This window comes from Acomys minous (assembly GCF_964271855.1).
Source record: "Acomys minous genome assembly, chromosome: 6".
NCBI classification, from domain to species: domain Eukaryota; kingdom Metazoa; phylum Chordata; class Mammalia; order Rodentia; family Muridae; genus Acomys; species Acomys minous.
Window position 1 is genome coordinate 95,556,973 of NC_140487.1, and position 19,516 is coordinate 95,576,488.

General features: G+C 47.9%; 1 protein-coding gene across 3 annotated transcripts in view; it reads right to left on the minus strand.

Annotated features, from left to right (window-relative positions):
- KDM4A (lysine demethylase 4A) overlaps nucleotides 1–13,589 on the minus strand; it is a 49,050-nt gene extending 35,461 nt beyond the window's left edge. Inside the window, exons 1-5 of one of the 3 annotated variants that reach the window (XM_084785053.1) lie at nucleotides 13,455–13,589; nucleotides 10,857–11,048; nucleotides 8,728–8,903; nucleotides 3,435–3,549; nucleotides 1,506–1,699 (exon numbers count right to left, since the gene is read on the minus strand). In XM_084785053.1, coding sequence (XP_084641179.1) covers nucleotides 1,506–1,699; nucleotides 3,435–3,549; nucleotides 8,728–8,903; nucleotides 10,857–10,994 — 623 coding nt within the window. In that variant the 5' untranslated portion in view covers nucleotides 10,995–11,048; nucleotides 13,455–13,589. Of the gene's footprint in view, nucleotides 1–1,505; nucleotides 1,700–3,434; nucleotides 3,550–8,727; nucleotides 8,904–10,856; nucleotides 11,049–12,423; nucleotides 13,240–13,454 lie in introns of those variants that run through there. The other 2 variants (XM_084785054.1, XM_084785052.1) reach the window with 2 other exon arrangements.
- Between the last annotated feature and the right edge of the window lie 5,927 nt (nucleotides 13,590–19,516).

Below are 19,516 nucleotides of genomic sequence, written 5' to 3' on the forward strand. Positions count from 1 at the left end.
GGAAGGAAACACATCCTAACAAACGTCTGAGGTGATGGGTACGCCAAATACCCCAACCTGACTGTACATCACATACATGTACTGAAATATGTCACCACTGCTCATAAATATGTTGTCACTATGTGCGAGCTCAAACTATACTGCGGGGCACAGGGAGCTGAGGTTGAGACAGGGTCTCACTATACGGCATGGTCTTGCCTGGAACTCACCATGTAGACCAGGTTGGCCTCGTATCCACAGAGACCTGCCAGTCTCTCTGCCTCTCTGGTGCTGGGATTAAAGGTGTATTCCACCACACCAGGCTTAAAAATTGAATTTCCTAAAAACACCTAAGACAAAGCAAACCTAGGAAGGCTGAGACAGGATAAAGAATTCAAGGCCAGCCTGAGCTATATAGAAAGGGTGCTAAAAAACAATCTATGGAAATGAGATAGTTTAAGACACCGGTGTGGCCCTGGTAGCACTGACTCAGGACTGGCCCCATCTGGACAGGGCACCGGTGGACCTCTAAGCACGTGCCCGGTCAATCCAAGAGGCCTGCACATGCAGCTCACACCCGCCCCCATGCTGCCACCATCCCGCGCAGCTCTGGTCTCCTACTTTCCAGGTCTCAGCCTCGCTCTCATCTAAATCCGCCAGCCCGCCTGTGTGCACCTTCCGGGAGCTTCCTTCACCGCCCTGCCCCGTTCCACTTCCTCATGCGTCCTGACCAGCTTCCCATCTGTGGGCTCACTGTTGTCACAGGCAGAGAGCCTCCACTAAAAGGCTGAGACTGAGAGATGGGGCAGTCCACAGAGACCGCACTGAAGCAATTTTTGTCTCCCCTAACACCGGAAACAGGAACATGTCCGTGTCCAGCACAGCCTCATCTGCTGCGCACCCAGTCACCTTCCCACCAGGCCAAGGAATCTCCTCCCCCCCCCCCATCTGAAGAGTACATTTAGCACACAGACAGCTGGTCTTTAAGAAATCCCCCAGGAACTGGGCATGGTGACACCTGTCTGAGATCCCAACCCTCAGGAGGCAGAAGTGGGTGGATATTTAGAGGTCGGGGCCAGCCTGGACTACAGTGAGTTCCAGAATAGCCAGGGCTACACAGGCCTCCTGAGAAGAAAGGCTCAGAAAGCATCAGCCAGCCTGGAAGCCCCATAGCTTGGAGTACCTCCACCATGTGACAAGGGTCTCCATGCGCAGGCGTGGAGGACTCTGCTCTCTAAGGCCCTATACGCGGCCACGCATGGAGGGACATGCACATTAATTCCAGCGTTTGGGAAGCTGAAGCAGATGGATCTCAAGATTAGGGCTAACCTGGGCTACGGGGTTAAGACCCTGTCTCAAACAACAAAGAACAACAAAAATAAAACTTGCTACTCAAAGGCATCTGGGCCGGCAGAATGCCAGCTCCATGGCAAACCTAGTACCCAGAACCTGCCCTTCCCAAGTGCAAGCCCTGGGCTGCCGGAAGGGCGGAGCTAAGGGCGGAGCTAAGTGCAGGCTGACTTTACCAAGACTTTGGCTCTCCAAAGTGCAGGTAGTTGATGCTGTAGAGGTCCATGTCCTCCGTGTGCCAGGCAAACGATGTTTTCCACATGCCAAAGTACAGGTAGGGGGTGTTCACCCCTTCAATGGTGATCCCACTCTCCTTTTCCACAAGGTCCAGGATGGTCCTCAGCCGGCCAATATTCCACTCATCGACGTGCTGCCAAAGAAACAGCAGGCCAGGGCACACACTTCAGTACAGGGGCCTCAGGGAAGCTGCCACTGCTAACTAAAATGCGGCCCGTCAAATCCACAACATCCCAAATACATAAATAGCCAGGCATGGAAGCACACACCTTTAAATTCTGCATCTGAGAGTCAGAGGCAGGTGGATCTCTATGAGTTCGAGACCAGTCTGGCCTACATAACAAGTTCTGGACAGCCAGGTCTACACAATGAGACCCTGTCTCAAAAAGGAAAGGAAGGGAAAAAAGGATGTCAGACAGACACATAGATGGAAGGCATGTAGGTAAAATTAAAAAATAAAAAGTTGATGGGGCTGGAGAGATGGCTCAGAGGTTAAGAGCGCTGTTTGCCCTTCTAAAGGTCCCAAGTTCAATTCCCAGCAACCACATGGTGGCTCATGATCATCTGTAATGAGATCTGGCTGGCAGGCACACATGCAGGCAGAATACTGTATAAATAATAAATACACTGTAATAATAATAAATAAATATTATTTTTAAAAAGTTGAAAAGTTTGAAAGTAAAATTTTAAAATATTTAAGAAAGGGCCAAGAAAATGGCATAGCAGGTGACAGCACTGGCCAAGCCTGAGGCCTGGGCTCAGTGCTCAGAACCCACAGGGTAGGGGGAGAGAACTGGCTGTCACTCGTCCCCCTCTGAGCACAGCACGCCCCTTCCCTAGGATCTAACGGTTAGCCATGCAGGGCTCTCTTCTAAGCGAGCTCTGGATAGCGGCGCCCTGCTTTCCTACCGCCATCTCAGGTACTCAGAGCCGACATGTCACCTTCTAGAGACTCTCACCCTCCGCCCACCTGTGTGGCCTTCCTTACGGACCGTGGAACCCACTTCTTGCTTTCTGGACCTTTTCCTTCACCATCCTGTCACCCCCTCCTTCTACCTGTGACTTCCCACCACCCAAAATGACATCAGCAAACTCAGAATTCACTTTCTAAACTCTTCACTTTCAATAGTTTATGACAATATTCAACCCAATCTGAGGGGCTGGAGAGATGGCTCAGAGGTTAAGAGCACTGGCTGCTCTTCCAAAAGTCCTGAGTTCAATTCCCAGCAACCACATGGTGGCTCACAACCATCTATAAATGAGATCTGGTACCCTCTTCTGGTGTATACATGCAGGCAAAAAAAACTGTGTATCTATGAATAATCTTTAACAACAACAAAAAAAAAAATTTGAGAGCTAATCCCTGAAAAGCCTTGTAAGTCTTTTTATTCACCTAAAGACAGACCCAAATATTTCCCCCTTCTACCATAGAAAGGTGATTTCTTAGCCCCCCCAAAAAAAGCACTAGCTCCCAAGGCAGTAAAAGCTATTAAAATAGCCCCTGGTGCATCCCACTGGAGAGCCCTGAGGACCAAATGCGCTTCTCTTCTTAAACCCCCACCCTTTCATTAGTCAGGGAGCTTCTCCTGCAGCAGCCACGCCGCTCCCGCTCCTGGCGCCTCGTTTTCTGTCATCTGCTCCACCCTCTCGAGAAATCATCATCTACCACCCACAGACTGCGCACACAGCCCTGGAAAGGACACCGCAGCACCCAGTTCACATGCGGCGTGGGCGACACAAAACTCAGTCACATGCAGAGCTGCCAACGGCACACCGGTGGGAGAGCATCTGTTCGTTCATCGGCGCGTTCAGCCTTTAAGCACCTACTGTGTGCCAGGCGAAAGCTGCAGGGCTCTCAGTGGGCTCACCTTTTCGTAGAGAGTACCATTCACATCTGCCCCGTAGATGGGTGGATTGAAGGTGAGGTTCTTCCAGTATTTACGCTCCAGTTCTTCAAATTCGCTGTAGCGTGGGGTACAATACCTTTCAAAAATAAAAGGAAGGTGTTAGCCGTTTACAGATGGCATGGCTTGAATGAGAATGGCCCCCACAGACTGGGAAGGAGTAGGACACGTGACCTTATTGGAGGAGGGTGTCCCTGGGGAAAAGCTCTAAGGTTCCAAAGGCCTCTGGCCCTGCCTCAGTGTGCTGTCCCCTTTGCCACTTGAGAGGTGAGCTCTGCCCTCCTGCCACCATGCCTTCACTCCACTCCCATGGACTCTAACCCTCTGAAACTGTAAGCCCAATTAAACGCTTCCTTCCCACGTTGCCTTGGTCATGGGGCTTTATCACAGCAACAGAAAAGTAACCAACATAACAGAAGAGGACGCTTACTAGGTATTATGAACCACATGCCACCCAAGCCACTATTCCGGGGACAACAACAATACACAAGGCCAAGAATATGTTAACAGTACTTGCCTGGCATGCAAAAAGCTCTGGGGTCCAATCCAGGCATGGCTGAACATGCCTGCAACCCCAGGACCTGGGAGGTAGAGGCAAAGAATCAGGGCAAGGTCATCCTCTGCTATGTGAGACACTGTCTCAAAAACAAAAACAAAAACAAAAACAAAAACAACAAAAGCTGGAGAGATGGCTCCACAGTAAGGAACAAGTACTGCTCTTGTAGAGGATCTGACTTCCCTCCCCAGCACTCGTACTGGGCAACTCGCAGCTGCCTGTACCTCCAGTTCCAAGAGACCTGGCCTCAGCAGTTTCCAGCACTCATGTGCACACAACCACACAGACGCACACTAAATAAAAATAAAGTACACTTTGAAAAAAAAAAAACACCAACCAGAGGGGTGACCACAAGACTTAAGGAGAAAGGTTCTTGGCTGTGCAAACCTAAGTCAACGGCCAGATTCTACATAAAGGGAGAAAGATAAAGCTGCCCTCCACAGTGCAGTCTTCTGCCCACCACACATGGGCCCTGGTACATGCAATCCCCCCTCCCGTCCCACACACATAAAACAAAAGTGATAAATAAAATTGAGGAAGACATTGCTCCAGGGCTGAGGAGCTAAGGGGTTAAGGGTGGTTCCCATTCTTCCTGATTCCCAGCACCTACATGGCGGCTCACAACCGTCTTTAACTCCAGTGCCTGGGGAGCTGATCCGCTCTTCTGGCCTTGGCTAGCACTTTGAGCACCTGGTATACAAGTGAACATGCAGGCAAACTTCCTTACACAGAAAATAAAAAATTTAAAATTTAACCGGGTGTGGTGGCGCATGCCTTTAATCCCAGCACTGGGGAGGCAGAGGTCAGCCTGGTCTACTGAGCGAGTCCAGGACAACCAAGGCTAACACAGAGAAACCCTGTCTCAAAAAAACAAAAAACAAAATACAAAAAAAAATGTAAACTTAAAAAAAAATTCCTCCCTTTGAGCCTCTCACTCTAAAGAGGTTTTTTTTTTCTTTTTTACTTTTCTTTAATAAATCTGTATTTGTTCTGCTTTATAAAACAAGCAAGCAATCTTGGCCTCCCAAGTCCTAACACAGTCCCCACCTGCACGCTCAGGAGGTAAGACAGAATCACCACGTTGAGTCGGAGCCAGCCTGGGTTACCTGGGTTACACAGTGAATTCCAGGCAGATCTACTACACAGCACCACCCTCGGGAGGCCGTGGACAGGAGGAAGCCTGGGCACGGTCACAGGCACAGATGTGAGCCCACTCTCCCTTAGGGACATGACGCCCTCCCGCCTCTGGAGAGGCTGTTGCGCCCTGCAGATGCTAGAGTGACGTGAGAGGACAGGCTTACAAGACACACATCCAGCCACACCCAGAACCAACCCTCCGGGACGTAAAGAGCAGAGGCCGTGGAACAGCGCCAGTACCCCTGCATGAAGGGCAAGAAAGCTGATCCCAGCAGCTCACTTGTCACTGCTCTATTCCCAGCACCCTCTCAGACTAACACTCAACAGATAATTAATGGGGTGAAAACAGTATTTGAGGAAAATACTAGGCAACAACAGAAACTAGGAGCAAGAAAGCTTTTTATATATTAGGATGGTGAGTGGGAATAAGGCTTGCATGAGGACACACACACGCACGCACGCACGCACGCACACAGGCACGCACACACAGTATCTCTAAGTAAAATTAAAGATAATAATAATAAATATACCAGGGTGAAGGGAATAAACTGGGTAATTTGACATAAATATTACCTGAAGAAAAAAAAAAACTAAGCCAGGCATGGTGGGGCACACCTTTAATCCCAGCGCTTGGGAAGCAGAGGCAGGTTGATCTCTGTGGGTTCAAGGCCAGCCTGGTCTACAGATTGAGTTCCAGGACAGCCAGGGCTACAGAAGGAACCCTGTCTCGAAAAACCAAAAAAAGAAAAAAGAAAAAGAAAAACTAACATGTGCTGACAAGCAGAAGTGATGGGAGGCTGGAGACATGGCAGGATAACTAAGGGCCACTGGCTGCTCTTCCCAGCATGCACATGGTGGCTCACAGCTGCCTGTAACTCTAGTCCCAAGCGTTCTGACGGCCTCTTCCGGCATCCACAGGCATGTGGTGCACACACATACATCAGGTAACGCGTTCTTCCAGACACACATGCAAGTTCTGCTTTGTTTTGTTTTAAAGAGACGACAGAGAGGAGGACAAAGCCTTGCTGGGCCCACGTGGAAAGCAGATGGGTAAGCTCGGCCCAGGGCACAGCTAAGCAGACATGAATGATGGCTCAGACGTCACTTACAGAGCTCTGTGCTTACACTCACTCGCTGGCCAGCAACGCAGTCACCTGAGTTAGCAACAAACCCGTAAGATCTCAATTAGTATTGTGACAAGTAAAATGAAAAGGCAGAAAGTAGAAGACGTGTGAGGTGCGAGGGAGGCTGATGATAAAGTACACTGAGCATGCCCAGGTGTGAAGACGGAAACGTAAGCCTCACGGCTGGGCTTGCTCAGCGGAGGTGCAGTTCCAACCACCAGGCTGAAACCGAGCAGGTGGGAGAGCAAATCCCAGGGAAAGAAGAAAGGGAAAAGGACAGAATCCCCCGTGGATCCTCAAGGATGAGGAGCAAAGTGGGAAGGGAGAAGATTCGAGAATTATGATTAAGAGAGCAAAGTGCAATGCAAGAAACAAACAAACAAATACCTTATTCTCTGGACTGTGTGTGAATGAAATGAGAGCTAAATCTTAAAAACAGCGAAGGAAAAAAAATGGCTGCAAACAACAGAGCAAGCAGAGACACTGGGAAGAGACCACAGCAGGAGCCTAGCAGACAGAGACACCAGCTTGGGAATTACTCATTCGTATTTTGTGAGTGCCTACACAGCATGAGACATGCTCGTTGCATAGGACAGACAGAAGGGGAATGAAATGACCACAGCCACTTCCCAACAAGCAGGTGGAATAGATAAATCTACAGCAAGCTCCTTTTGCCTCACCTCCAACTTTCTCCTTCATAACTATGCAGTTTTCCAGAGTCAAAAATGCACCATATGTCTATACAAGAGACCTTGCGTGCTATCAACACCAACAATTTTTTTATTTTAAAAAACAGCAACAAAACCTAAATCTATTCCAACTGGGCCCAAAGACCTGGCTCTGCAGCTAAAGGGCTTACTGATTTTGCTGAGGAGTTGAGTGCGGTTCCCAGCACCCACATTGGGTGGCCTACAACTGCCTGGCTCTCCAGTTCCACAGGATGTGTCTTGACATCCACTTGCAGCCTTGAGAGTACCTATGTGTTAGTGTGGATACACACAGATTTTTTAAAATTTTTAGATGAATGAGACATTCAGGCTGGCCTGAATTTGCTATATCGGCCAGTGTGACCTCAAACTCACAGAGACTTGCCTGTGGCTGCCTCAGGCTAAAGGCGTGCCACTATACTGGTAAAATAAAATAAATCTTTACCACCACTACCAACACCACCATCACCACCACCACCACCACCATCACCACCATCACCACCATCACCACAACCACCGCCCCCGCCAAAAACAAAAACAAAACAAAACTAGCCAGGCAGTGGTGGCGCACGCCTTTAATCCCAGCACTTGGGAGGCAGAGGCAGGCGGATCTCTGTAAGTTTAAGGCCAGCCTGGTCTACAAAGTGAGTCCAGGACAGCCAACGCTACACAGAGAAACCCTGTCTTGAAAAACACACCAAAATACTGGTAGCAGAGAAATGGATTCGTGGTTAAAAGGACCTGTTGCTCTTGCAGAGGACCTGGGATAAATGCCCAGGACCTGAATAGTGGCTCACAACTTTCTGTAACTCCAGTTCCAAGGGAGCCAACATCCTCTCTGGCCTCCGCACACACGAGGCACACAAGTGCTGCACAGACATACAAACTAAAATAATTTTTTTTAATTACTGCCAGCAGTAGGACAGCAGCAGGATCACTTTATGTAAGGACAAGGGCCGGCAAGATGCCACAGCAGGCAAAAGTGACAAGCTCCCCTGGGACCCCTACGGCAGAGAAAAGTGACTCTCAGAGTTGTTGTTTTTTTTTAATTTCCCCACAACAGCCATGACATCTATGTTCACATACTCCTACAATAAATTATATGTGTGTGTGTGTGTGTGTGTATACATTTTTTTTTTAAGAACATGAGGCCAGGCATGGAGGTGCACGCCTTTAATCCCAGCACTCAGGAGGTAGAAGCAAGCAGATCTCTGTGAGTTTGAGGCCAGCCTGGTCTACAGTCCAGTGGGTAAAAGTACTTTTTTGACAAGCCTGATGGCCTGAGTTTGGTTCCTATAACCTCCACAAAAAGGTGAAGGGAAGAAACAGACTTCGCAAAGTTGCCCTCCGGCCTCTACATTCATGTTTGGCATGCATGTGCCTACACATACCTACATGTAAATCAAATTAAAACAGCCAAACATGGTGGCGCCTGCCTTTAATGCCAGTACTGAGAAGCAGTGACAGGAGTAGCTCTTTGACAAAGACAGTCTGGTTTACATATCCAGCTCCAGGCTGCCTCAAAACTAAATCAAGTTGAAAAACTTTTTAAAAGAAGCAATTCTAGGCCTAGGTGTTGAAAGAGGGGGGAAAGGGTATTGCCATTTGCTGAGCCCCGAGCGTGAGCCCACTACCTGCTGTGTTGGGAGGATGAGAGCAGCCTAGGCTACACGGCAAAACTCTCAGAAACAAAGCAGAGCAAAATGGAAAACGCCACAAGTGTCCCCACTCACTTGTCACTATTGGCGATCTTGCGGAACTCACGAACAGTCATGGCTTTTTTCTGGATGTTGTACTGCGTGAAGAGACCAGACTGGCCAGTCACCAGCTGCTGGATGGGTGCAGGGATGACCAGATCATCAATATCGTCATAGGATGTCCGTGGCTTCCACTCTTTGGGAGGAACGACCTACGAGGACCAGAAGAGATGGAGGCAGATGATAAACCAGCAAGCCAGAATCCAGCAAGTGTATAAGCCACCATCCAAATGAGCTGCTCACTTTAGGAAAGTAACTCTGATTTACCTATGTTCCTCCAAACCCAGGAAATCACACTGTCAAGCTAACACTGATCTCCTATAATCTCGGTGACCTAAGCAAAACACTACTTGTAAACTTAGGGGCCTTATCGGCTGAGGAGCTGATTCTTGAACAGCCCTGGGGCTCTTTACCAAACAAAGCAGCAGAAACAGATGTGCTGGCTGATAACAGTCCTCTTAGTACTCCAGGCTGTCTCCTGTTTGGAACTAACGTAACTACCTAGTCCACTCTAAGCTAGCCTAGGCTACCAGTGAGACCCTGTTCTCAACCAAGAAAACAGTAATTAACATGACTTTTATGAATGAAAATACCGGATATGTATCACAGAAATCTAAACAGCTTTGGATAAAATCTATAAAGTATGTCGATTTAACCCCCACCATCACCACCACATATTGAAAAGCTACCCTGTCTGCCCTGAGGGTCCTAACAACTATGTGGACCTAGCAGGAGCCATTTACACTTTGACCACTGACAAGAGCCTCAGAGAAGTCACCAAGGTCCAAGGCTAGTCCTCAGCTGCATGGCTGAAGTTCTTGCTTTTTGTGTATGTATATATGTATTTTCCCACATATCCAAAAAGTAAGAGCTGGAAAAAGAACATGGTGACGCACATCTTTAATCCCAGCGCTTGGGAGGCAGAGGCAGATAGATCTCAGAGTTCAAGGCCAGCCTGGTCTATAGAACAGGACAGCCAGGGCTCCACAGAGAAACCCTGTCTCAAAAAACCAAAAAAAAAAAAAGAAAAAGAAAAAGAAACCATCTCTAAAAAAACAAACAACAAAAAGGAAAACAACTCAGAGGTAGAGAACACTAAATAAATAAATTGAATCTTCAGTACCATAAAAATGAAAAACCAAAAGTGGACACACAAATATAGCAGAGAATTCAAATCTGAAGCAGAACATCTCCTCTTGGTTCAGACTAAGTCTTTTGCATCCGTTTCTTACAGAAATGCCACCTCTTTACCATGGGGCACTAAGGAAACCTCAACTATGACTGAATATATGAAGGGCTGATTTGACTAGGGGTGGGGAGGATGGCCCTAATTCACTGTATAGGGAGAAAAGAAGAACAAACCAAAAGCCAATTTCAAACTACAGAGACCAGAATACTAATGTGGTCTGGCCAGTGCATTCCCTCCCTTGAAGAAAGTCCCCGAGGGAAGCGGAACTCTATCAAGTGCACCACAAGAGCAGGTAGGTGGAGGAACCCCGGTGGCAGGTACCATCCATTAAAGCCCCTAGCCCCAGGCCTGGCATGGAGACACTGGCTGTCTTCTTCCCTTTCCTAGTCCACTGTGCACGCTCTGATCTTAGCAAGGATCAGCTACGCCCTCTCAAGAAAACTTCGTCTGGTCTTTATTTAGGGAAAAAATTAAAAAAAAAAATATATATATATATATATACACACACACACACACACACACACACACACACACACACACACATATATATCATCCATTTCATCTTTAGGGACTCAGGAAACATGATTGTGACAGGATGTATGAAAAAAATGATTTGGTTGGGGAAGAGGAGAAACAATTTATTCAATGCAAAGAGAGAAAGTAACTACAAACCAGAAACTAATTTCCAATTATAAAGACCTGAAGTAGGCGGGTGTGGTGGCGCACACCTTTAATCCCAGCACTACGGAGGCAGAGGCAGGCAGATCTTGTGGAGTTTGAGGCCAGCCTGGTCCTCAAAGAGAATTCCAGAAGAGCTGAGGCTACAGAGAAACCCTGGGGGTGGGGGAGGGGCATGCGGACAGCAGAGGGACTCACGGACCGGCTGCCTCAGCAGGTTGGCAGCCCTGCTCCTTACCTTGGCTAGCCCGGCTCGGTGAGCTCCTTGGGATTCAATGTAGGCGATGTACCTGCTGAAGTTTCGGAACTCTTCCATGGTGGGGTAGAAGGTCATGATCCGAGCACTGGGGTTCAAAGTTTCCGATTCAGAAGCCATTTTTTTTTCTTCTTCTTCTTCTTCTTCTTGAGGTTGATTTGTTTGGATGAAAATCTGAAGTAGTTAAGGGAACAAAATTAAGGAAACTGCCACCAAGATAGTTTATTTAAATGAACTACAAGCATGAATAAAATCCCTTCTGTTTAAAAAAGAACCCGAGGAAGCCAGAAGGAGACCCAAAGTCTGCAATCCCAGCACTAGTTTGGAAGCCAAATTCTACAATAAGGCAAAGGGGGGGGGGGGGGGGAGCCTGATGTACCAGGCAGTGGCGGTGCACACCTTTAATCCCAGCACTCAGGAGGCAGTGGCAAGAGGATCTCTGAGTTCGAGGTGAGCCTGGTCTACAGAGCTAGACCCAGGCCAGCCAGGAGTACACAGAGAAACTCTGTCTAGAAAAACAAAACCAACCAAATACCAGATGTGCCCATAATGTATATATCCATATCTCACTTGATATATTGTTTCGGCTAAAAACAAACAAACAAACAAACAAACAACAAAAAAAACCCCACAACCTATTATCATTTAGTTATTGGTCCTGTATAAAAATACAGCTGAACTAACGACCTTTTAACTTTACCCTGACTGCTTCAAGTTATTCCTCTATTTATATATAGCCCTGACTGTCTGGAAGTCCCTATGCAGACCAGGCTGGCCTCAGTCTAACTCTGCCCGCCAAGTGCCGAGATTAAAGGTGTGTTACCAACACCCAGAAGCAACCCCTTCATTAGACATACAATAGAATCTAATACACCCCTGATGGGCTCTTTTCTAGGGCACAGCTTTGCAACAGGATTCAAAATTCCTGAAGAGTAATCTGGCTACAGGTTATAAAGCTTCAAGGTTAAAAAGTATTCAGAAGTCAGGCTTGGTGGCACACACACCTGTAATCGCAGTGCTCAGGGAGGCAGAGGCAGGCGTTTATCGATGTGAATTGGAGGTCAGCCTGGTCTACAAAGCAGTCCAGAAATATTTTAGGATGAGGCCCTCAAGTAAATGGGCAGACCCTACCTCCATTGTTGGTAATACAACAGATCACCACAATTGAAGGAAAAAAAAAAAAAAGACAATGAATACTAAAAGAAGCCAGTTTAAAAGCAAAGCTAGTATGTCCTTACTGCACCTCTCACCCACAGCCCAGAGTTCCGCTCCCCCCACGGCCACTGACAGTCCTACTAAATGGAAGGAAACTGCTTACAACCTTCCAGGAACCTAGTAAGGGAGGGCTCTGGGAGGCAGCAGGGAGTAAAAACCATCCTGTACCCTTTAGGCTTCCATTGCATTCAAAACGAGGTCTTTCTGGTCAGATGGTTTTTCATTAACTTTGCATTAAAGGTATACTGTTATCCCTGGTTTACATATCAGGAAGTGTGCTCACGGTCCCCTCCCTAAGGCATCTCACCACCACCTTCTCAGCCCTAATGCCTACCTGAACAAAGTCCTCTGCAAGACAACACTGAAGTGCGGAGAAGGCCAAAGCCTATTCGAGCTGGGCGACTTTACCGTCTCAAGAAAATTTCTAGATATTCTACTTTTGAAATTTTAACATAAACACAGGACTGGGGTCCCTCCCCTGGCCTTCAAAGGGGTCACAATGGTGCTTCATCGGCCTCTGGCTCTATTTACCTTTGTGTGCCCACAGCCCAGAATAATGAATGTCACAAAGTAGGCACTCAGTAACGGCTAAATAACTCATTTCCTCTGCTCGCTTTCAGTGGGCCATCCCGTTACTTTAACCCTAGGGTTCCTTTCCTGCAATAGATTCCCTAGAGGAAATCTGGTCCGGGACACCTTTCCACCCGAATTCAGCAACAAAGCAAAGAGGATCGAGACTGCCGGCTCCAGAATTAAAACTCTGAATACTGATCCGGTTTCTGCCACTTTTTAACTCCATGACCTTGGCTGTGTGAGTGGCCTATGATAAGTCTCAGTTTCCCCACCTGCAAAATGGGGATCCCAAACCCCCTGCCTTTGCTAGATCGGTATGGTTAACTTAGATGATGCAAGCGAAATCTTAGACGCTTAGGCCCGGTACTTAAGCACTCCATAAAGGCAGCTGTGGCTAACAGTGGCCTAAAACTCCCGCATTCTCCACCGCCTCAGCCACCCCCGCGGCATCCCTCCAAAGGCAGCCCAGCTTCCCACTGTCCCCGCACCTCACCGCTTACAGACACTGCCCCTCCCGGCCCCACCGCCTAGGCGAGAGGGAGGCCCAGCCGCAGGAAGAAGAAAATAAGGCCCAGTGGGCCCGCCCCCCTCTCCCGACTCCCACTGGCCACTAGAGATTGGAAAGAACCAATCGCAGAACTCAGTTTAGAAATTCATTTTTCTATTGGTCAAAAGGCATGCCGATCACTTGGCAAGAGAGACCCACCCGCCACCCTCCCCCGCCAACGGAGCTCACGGTCACGGTTTTGGCAGCATCAAACCCTTTGGGATCCAAAGCCCGATGGCTCTCACCTAAAGCCTACAGCCCTGGCAGGGCTCAGGCTCTGCTTCTGCTGTCGCCACTCGCCAGCCCCACTGTCTTTCTTGAGGGCGAAAGACAAAGCTCCGCCTCCTTTAAAGCCGGACTCTGCGCAGCCTCACAGAGCCTTATAGTCAGCCAACCCGAGGATGGCTTTAAATCCCCAGATAGCCAATGAGCGCTCACTAACAGCTGCTCATCGTCTGGGACTAAGCGTCCATTTAGCCTATGAGCACCAGCTCGAGCTGTTGCCAGGAGAAAACGCTGAACCTCTCGGGACTGCGGCCACTGAGCATCAGGGCTGGATCTGGAGTTGGCCAATCAGGAGCTGACTCAGACCTCCTTAGCTAAGCAGGGTGGAAAGAGGCAAATACCCTGAAGTGGGCTGACCGGTTATGGGCAAGGGCGAGCAGGTGGTTTATTGGATGTCTCCAGCAAAAGGATAAGCCTAGGTTTTCTTGCAGCAACCCCTTTGCCTAAGATGGAAAGGCGATGGAAGACCTCTGGGAAAGTTTCCAAAGTCGAGGAGTCCCGAGAACGTGACCAGCCTGTCCGGGTTTGTCCAGGACTCTGAGTTCTCAAAAGTCTTGCGTTCTCAGAAGCCCCTCACCAGCTAGCACGGCGGCGGGGTAGTTAGGGATCTTCTTCTAGAAGAAGGAGCCCTGGGGGGTCATTAGGACAGATCCTGAAGGAAGATATCCCTGGGGCTTTTCAAAAGAGGTTCCCCCTGAGCGAAGACATGGGGTCATTAGCAGCTCTCCGGGCGGGCGAAGAGGGTGATTCTAGAAGTCATTAAAGGAACTTCAGGAGGCCGAGGGGGATCCCAAGAAGTCATTAGGAGCAGGTCCTGAGAGGTGCTGCCTTAAGGAGCTCTCAGATTGTCGAGGATGATGAACAAATTGGCGTTAACCGGATGCCCTTATAGGTCAAATAAGGAAGAGAACTCACCTAGGCAATAAAACATAAGCAAAACTCCCGACAGCACTGGAAAGGATGGTATTGTGGCTGACCTGCTTTCAAAGCCAACCTCTTGGTCCAGCGAGATAACTGAGAGAGGAAGGCACAGCCTTATGATCTGAGGTAAACCGTTGAGGAAGGAGAGAAGCAACACTCACAAGTTCACAAGATGTTCTCCGACTTTTGGGGGATGCAGTGCTACCACCCCTACAAACGCACACACTAAGTAAATATGTAATAACTTAAAAAAAAAAAACAAAAAACTTCTCATTCATGCCTGGATTTTCAACGGGAAGAAATTCAGGGGAGTTGAGATGGCAAGAATTTACCAACGTTAACTAAAAGGAGATACTACATAAAATGCTATGCATTAATAAATTGGGCACATATTTGTTGGAAAGGTTGTTTCAGAAAAAAGAGTTTGAGAGTCTGGCGAGATGGCTCATGGGTTAAGAGCACTAACTGCTCTTCCAGAGGTCCTGAGTTCAATTCCCAGCAACCACATAGTGGTTCACAACCATCTATGATGTGATCTGATGCCCTCTTCTGGCCTGCAGGTGTACATGCAGGCAGAGCATTATATACGTAATAATAAGTAAATCCTTATTTTTTTTTTTAACTGCTGAACCATCTCTCCAGCCCCCAATAAATCCTTTAAAAAAAAAAAAGTTTGACAGCTTGGTGCAGTGGCACAAGCCTGTAAATCCAGCATTCAGGGAGGCAGAGGCAGGAAGTTCAAGGCCAGCCTGGTCTACAAAGCTGCCCAGGACAGCCAAGGCTACACAGAGAAACCCTGTTTGGGGAAAGAGAGAGAGGGGGGAAAGGAGGGAGGAAAAAGAGAAAGGGAGAAAGGAGAGAGGGAGAGGAAGGAAGAAAATATAAGATGAAAAAAATTCCATTCATGCCGGGCCTGGTGAGTTCAAGGCCAGCCTGGTCTACAGAGTGAGTCCAAGACAGCCAAGATTACAGAGAAACCCTGTCTCGAAAAACCAAAATAAAGTTGTTCAAGGACATCCTTGGCTACATAGCAAATTCCAGGCCAGTGTGGACTGCATAATACCCTGTCTTTGTTGTTGTTGTTGTTTATTTGTTTTTTCAAGACAGGGTTTCTCTGTGTAGCCTTGACTGTCCTGGAACTTGCTCTGTAGACCAGGCTGGCCTCAAAGTCTCAGGGATCCACCTGCCTCTGCGTCGTGAGTGCTGGGATTAAAGGCGTGCACCACCCTGTCTCAAAAGAGAAGGAATAGGAGAGCCAGGCGTGGTGGCACACACCTTTAATTCCAGCACTCAGGGAGGCACTGGCAGGCTAATCTTTATGAGTTCCAGGCTAGCCTGGTCTACAAAGTGAGTCCAGGACAGCCAAGGCTACAGAGAGAAAACCCTGCCTTGAAAAAACCAAAGGGAAGGGGCTGGAGAGATGGCTCAGTGGTTAAGAGCACTGTCTGCTCTTCCAGAGGTCTTGAGTTCAATTCCCAGCAACCACATGGTGGCTCACAACCATCTATAATGTGATCTGATGCCCTCTTCCGCCTGCAGATGTACATGCAGGCAGAGCACTGTATACATAATAATAAATAAATAAATCTTTAAAAAAAAAAAAAAAGAAAAGAAAAAACCAAAGGGGGGTGGGGGTGGGGAGAAGGAATAGGAGGAGAGAGAAAAAGAGACAGTAACTGTCCCAAATATGTATATATGTATATAATGAGGTGAGGATTTTTTTTGGGGGGGGGCAGTTGTTTTTGGTTTTGTTTGGTTTGGTTTGGATTTTTAAGACAGGGTTTCTCTGTGTAGTCTTGGCTGTCCTTTGTAGACCAGGCTGGCCTTGAACTCACATCGATCCACCGGCCTCTACCTCCCAAGTACTGGGATTAAAGGCATGAACCACCACGCCCGGCTTGGTTGGTTTTTGGTTTGGTTTGGTTTGGTTTGCTGTTGGTTGTTGTTGTTGTTTTTGGTTTTTCAAGACAAGGTTTCTCTGTACAGCTCTGGTTGTCCTGGAACTTGCTCTATAGACCAGGCTGGCCTTGTGAACTCACAGAGATCCCAAAGACCCACCTGCCTCTGCCTTTGAGTGCTGAGATTAACGTGTGCCACCGCTGCCCAGCAATCCTAAATATGTCAATTGACTCTAATATTCATTTTCTTCTAATGTCAAAACTTACATTTATTTAGGCTGGACATGGTGGTGTATGCCTTTAATCCTATCACTCAGGAGGCACAGGCAGATGAGTGTGACCTTTTTTTGTTTGTTTTTTGAAACAGGGTTTCTCTGTGTAGCCTTGACTATCCTGGACTAGCTTTGTAGACCAAGCTGGCCTCGAACTCATAGCGATCCGCCTGCCTCTGCCTCCCGGGTGCTGGGATTAAAGGCGTGTGCCACCACCGCCCGGTGGAGTGTCTGTGACTTTAAGTCTGGCCTATAGAGTATCTTCAAGGACAGCCAGCACTAATAGTGAGACCCTCTCTCCAAAATAATAATAAAATGCCATATATTTGTTGGAGGGCAGTGCATATTCATGTGACGGCTAGAGGACAACTTGCAGGAATCAGGTCCCTCCTCCTTCTACAGCATGAGTCTTGGGAACCGAACCTGGATTCCTCGCCTTGGCAGCAAGCACCTTGCTAGCTCTTTCGTTGAGGTTGTTTTAGGCTAGCCTTGAATTCTTTTTGTTTGCTTGTTTTTCGAGACAGGGTTTCCCTGTGTAGCCTTGGCTGTCCTGGACTCGCTTTGTAGACCAGGCTGGCCTTCAACTCACAGCGATCCTCCTGCCTCTGCCTCCCGTTGTGATGGGATTACAGATGTGTGCCGCTGTGTCCGGCTTAGCCTTGAATCCTTGAATTTAAGATTCTCCTGCTCTACTGCCTGTTGCTTGGGGCTGGAGAGATGGTTCAGTGACAGCCTGTGCTGCTCCGGCAGATGGACTCAAGAGTTCAGTTCCCAGCACCGCAGTCACAACCACCTGCAATTCCAGCTTCAGGGGACTATGACCCTCAGACTTCCACCAACAGCTGCATGCATTTGTGCACATGCCTCCTTCACATACAAGAGGGTACATGCACACATGTACACACATGCAGATACATAATCTAAAGTGATACATTTTTTGTTTTGTTTTGTTTTTGATTTTTCAAGACAGGGTTTCTCTGTGTAGCCTTGGCTGTCCTAGACTTGCTTTGTAGACCAGGCTGGCCTCGAACTCACAGCGATCCGCCTGCCTCTGCCTCCCAAGTGCTGGGAATTAAAGGTGAGCACCACCACGCCCGGCTTAAAATAAATCTTAAGGAATTAATTAATTACCAGCCGGTCGTGGTGACTCAGGCCTGTAATCCCAGCACTCGGTAGAAGCAAGTGGATCACAGTGAGTTTGAGGCCAGCTTGGTCTACTAAGCGAGTTCTTGACAGCCAAGGCTGCACAGGGAAACCCTGTCTGGAAATTTAAAAAAAAAAAATTTAGTTACCAAAATATTTTGTCTACATTTGGACCATGTTTATCCCTTCAGTAAGAGCCTCCATCTCATTTCTAATGTCTGTTTAAAAGCTGGGCTCCCGCCCCAGCTATGGGAACCAGGCCCTGTGTGTAGATTTGCCTCTTCTGGTTGTTTCCTGTAAATAGAGCCGTACTGTGTGTGCTTGGTGCTTTGTGTCTGGCTTCTTTCACTGAGCATAATGTCTTTTGGAGAGTCACCCATGTTGCACTTGCATCAGTGTTTCCTCCCTTTCTGCTGTTGAATAGCATCCCATTGTGATATTGATTGACATCTGGATTGTCTCCACTTTGGGGCTGTTATGAATAGGGCTGCTATGAACATTTATGCACAAGTCTTTGTGCGAATGTCTGTTCGCATTTCTCTTGGGTAGATAACTGGGGTGGGATAATTGCTGGGTTGTATAGGAAATTTGTGTTTATCTTTTTAAAGAAACTGCAAAAAACTATTTTCAAGAATGTTCATTCCCATTAGCAATATATGAGGATTCCCACGTCTGCAACACCCTTGCCAACATTTGGTACTGTCTGTCTTTCTGATTACAGCCAAGCTAGTGGGCATAGAGTAGTATCATGTTGTGATCATAATTTGCATTTTCCCGATGACTAATGAAGTGGACCATCTATTGAATGTGCTCATTAGCTGTGTTAATATATACGTGGGGGGCATCATTCAAATCTTTTGTCTGATTTTGAAGTGGGTCGTTTGCATCAGGATGACTGAGTTGCCAGAGTTCTTTGTGTATTCTAGATTCACGTCCTTTACCGGACGTACGTAGACTTTACGAACGTCGTCCCTGACTCTGTGCCTTGTCGTTTTCACGTTCTGTAGGGTGTCTCTTGAAGCATGTGAGTCTTCGATGTTGATACAGTTTCCGTGTATCAGCCTTTATTTTAGGACTTGTGCTGTGACACTGACGTGGACCTGGTTCTGGTTTGCGTCTGGTATTAACCTCCAAGAAGGGAGGGCTTCCCTCGACCTCTTCTGCACCCTGGCCCTGGCCATCTGTAGCTCGAATAGGGTAGCTGCCGTAGCTCCACAGGGGTTAGCTTCTGCTCTGGCTCCTTGTGGTCTCCTTGCCACAGCCCACTGAGGGACTCTTTCCTAGAAGCGAGATCATGTTTCTCCTCTTCAAACCATCAAAAGACATCTCCCCTCATTTTGGGAGAAAAGCCAAGTCCCTTTGGAGACTAGGTCAGCTCCCAACCCAATAGCTCCACCCTCCAAACCCCAACCCCCAACACCCCACCCCCACCCCCACTTTCTCCTTTCAGCTCCTTGATGAAACAAGGCTTCTTCGGCCAGGTCCTCCCAGGCCCCCATCGTAAGCTTACTCTGTTCTATACATCAGTCCTGACCTGTTGGAGAGGCTGAGGCAGGGGGATCGCGAATCCTAGATCAATGACTGCGGTGATTTTAGGGCCAACCTGGAAGACTTAGTGACTTGACTGGACCCTATGACTAAATGCAAAGGTGATGGGGGTGGGGTGCTTAGCTGGTAACAGCCCATACACGCGTGGACAGAACACTCATACCCATAAAATCCAATGATTTTTTTTTCCAAAGTGAACTGGCGGCAGGAAGAGCCAGCAGGTAACAGCATTTGTTGCCA